Genomic DNA, 1600 nt, shown 5'->3' with positions numbered 1-1600 from the left:
CCACTGATGGAACTCAACAACCGCCCCCCCCACCTACTGACCCCCATCAACTGCCCACACCAATTGACCCCAAAAACTGCCAATACCAACAACACCCCGAGAATGCCCCCCAACTTACCTGGAGAGGCTGAGGATAAGTCCACAGGTCAGCTCAGCGGCACTGATACTGTTCCCGGTGGGGGTGCTGAGGGGGGATGGGAGACATGTCAGTACGAGGTTGGAAGATGTTCACATATATTACATTTAATGCCCCCCTCACCCCAAAGATTGTACAACTTGATGGTTATCGTGTGTAAATTGTTGTCAGGTGGCCAACCATTCCGATAGATTGACCAGCAATGGATCAGGATTGGACAATCACAGGACACACGGTACAACCATCTTCTGGATCTGACAACGGTTTCATATCCCCCTTTGGTGCCCCCTCCCCTCCCCCACAGGGGGTCCTGGTCATCTTTAGCCTGATTGCCCCGTGTGTGGTGACATGGACTCACGTACTTCATTACAATGATCCCATTCTTGGTGGCGGCATCCACATCCACATTGTCCACTCCGGTCCCGGCTCGTCCAACCACCTTCAGCCTCCTGCCGGCGCTCAGGACCTCCACGCTTACCTTGGTGGCTGACCGTACAATGAGCCCATCATAGTCCTGTGGGGACAGAAAGGGACAGGCCGCCATGATGGAATTCAGAGACCTTCACAACCCAACCAATGTCCACAAAATGATACAATGGACGCCATCGGGAGAACCTTCTAGAAGAACCAACCAAAGAACTTCCCAATGTCGGAACAACATGACAGTCCTAGATCCCGGACACTGCTAACTCCGCCCACAGTCTATATTTCCGGGTGGCCATGACCAATTAAGTCAAGTTTATGGATTGGCAACCTTGACCCCGCCTCTAAATATGAAGTAGCCATCTATCTCATCTATTTTAGAGGCTGCTTCCGCCCAGTCCCTGCCTCGAAATATGCAAGGACTGCCCACTCACACTCAATCCCTGCAAAAGGGGGCTTTTGGAGTCAATAGGTGTGCTCAGTAACTGAAATAAAGTTGGTGCCGTGATCCCGGGACTCCTCATGGGTGGGACAGACAGGCAAGATGAAGGACTTTCCCAGCAAACCCAGGACATGCACGATGGATCGAGTGTGACCAAACATAAATCTCCTTATACACCCCAGACACACGGAGAGAGGCACACACCCACAACATGACATCATCTCCAGGGGGAGGAGTACTCCATTCTGAAGGGAGAGGTTAAGGGCCCTTTAAGAAATCATAGAGCTGAAATTGTCTGATTTTGTTCCATCGTCTTCATTGCCGAAACATCCAATGAGAACCTACCCAACCCCCACCCTGCCTACAGGCTGATCTCCTCATTACCGAGATCTCAACAACCTAGATTAGGATCCTAAAACCTGCCAAGACTACAAATCTCTGTTTCTGTTCTGTATGCATGGAGTCTGCAGAGTATCACTTCTCTTGTCCTGTATGCCTGGTATAATTCTCAGTATCTGTTCTTCCTCAGACGGGAGTTACTGAGTGACAAACAGCCATTGTAATGGCTTCTGCTGTTAAAAGGAGAACTATGGGGCGGG

At 50.6% G+C, this 1600-nt stretch overlaps 1 protein-coding gene across 1 annotated transcript in view; it reads right to left on the bottom strand.

Annotated features, from left to right (window-relative positions):
- PHGDH (phosphoglycerate dehydrogenase) overlaps positions 1-1600 on the bottom strand; it is a 17258-nt gene that overhangs the window by 11247 nt on the left and 4411 nt on the right. The window contains exons 2-3 of the mRNA XM_018573600.1: positions 499-650; positions 119-184 (exon numbers count right to left, since the gene is read on the bottom strand). Of these exons, the coding sequence (XP_018429102.1) occupies positions 119-184; positions 499-650 (218 nt within the window). The remainder of the gene's footprint in view (positions 1-118; positions 185-498; positions 651-1600) is intronic.

The sequence above is a fragment of the Nanorana parkeri genome, unplaced genomic scaffold, assembly GCF_000935625.1.
Source record: "Nanorana parkeri isolate BGI_ZX_2015 unplaced genomic scaffold, ASM93562v1 scaffold2446, whole genome shotgun sequence".
NCBI lineage: Eukaryota > Metazoa > Chordata > Amphibia > Anura > Dicroglossidae > Nanorana > Nanorana parkeri.
Note: the sequence above shows the minus strand (reverse complement) of the source record. Positions and strands in the feature narration are given on the sequence as shown.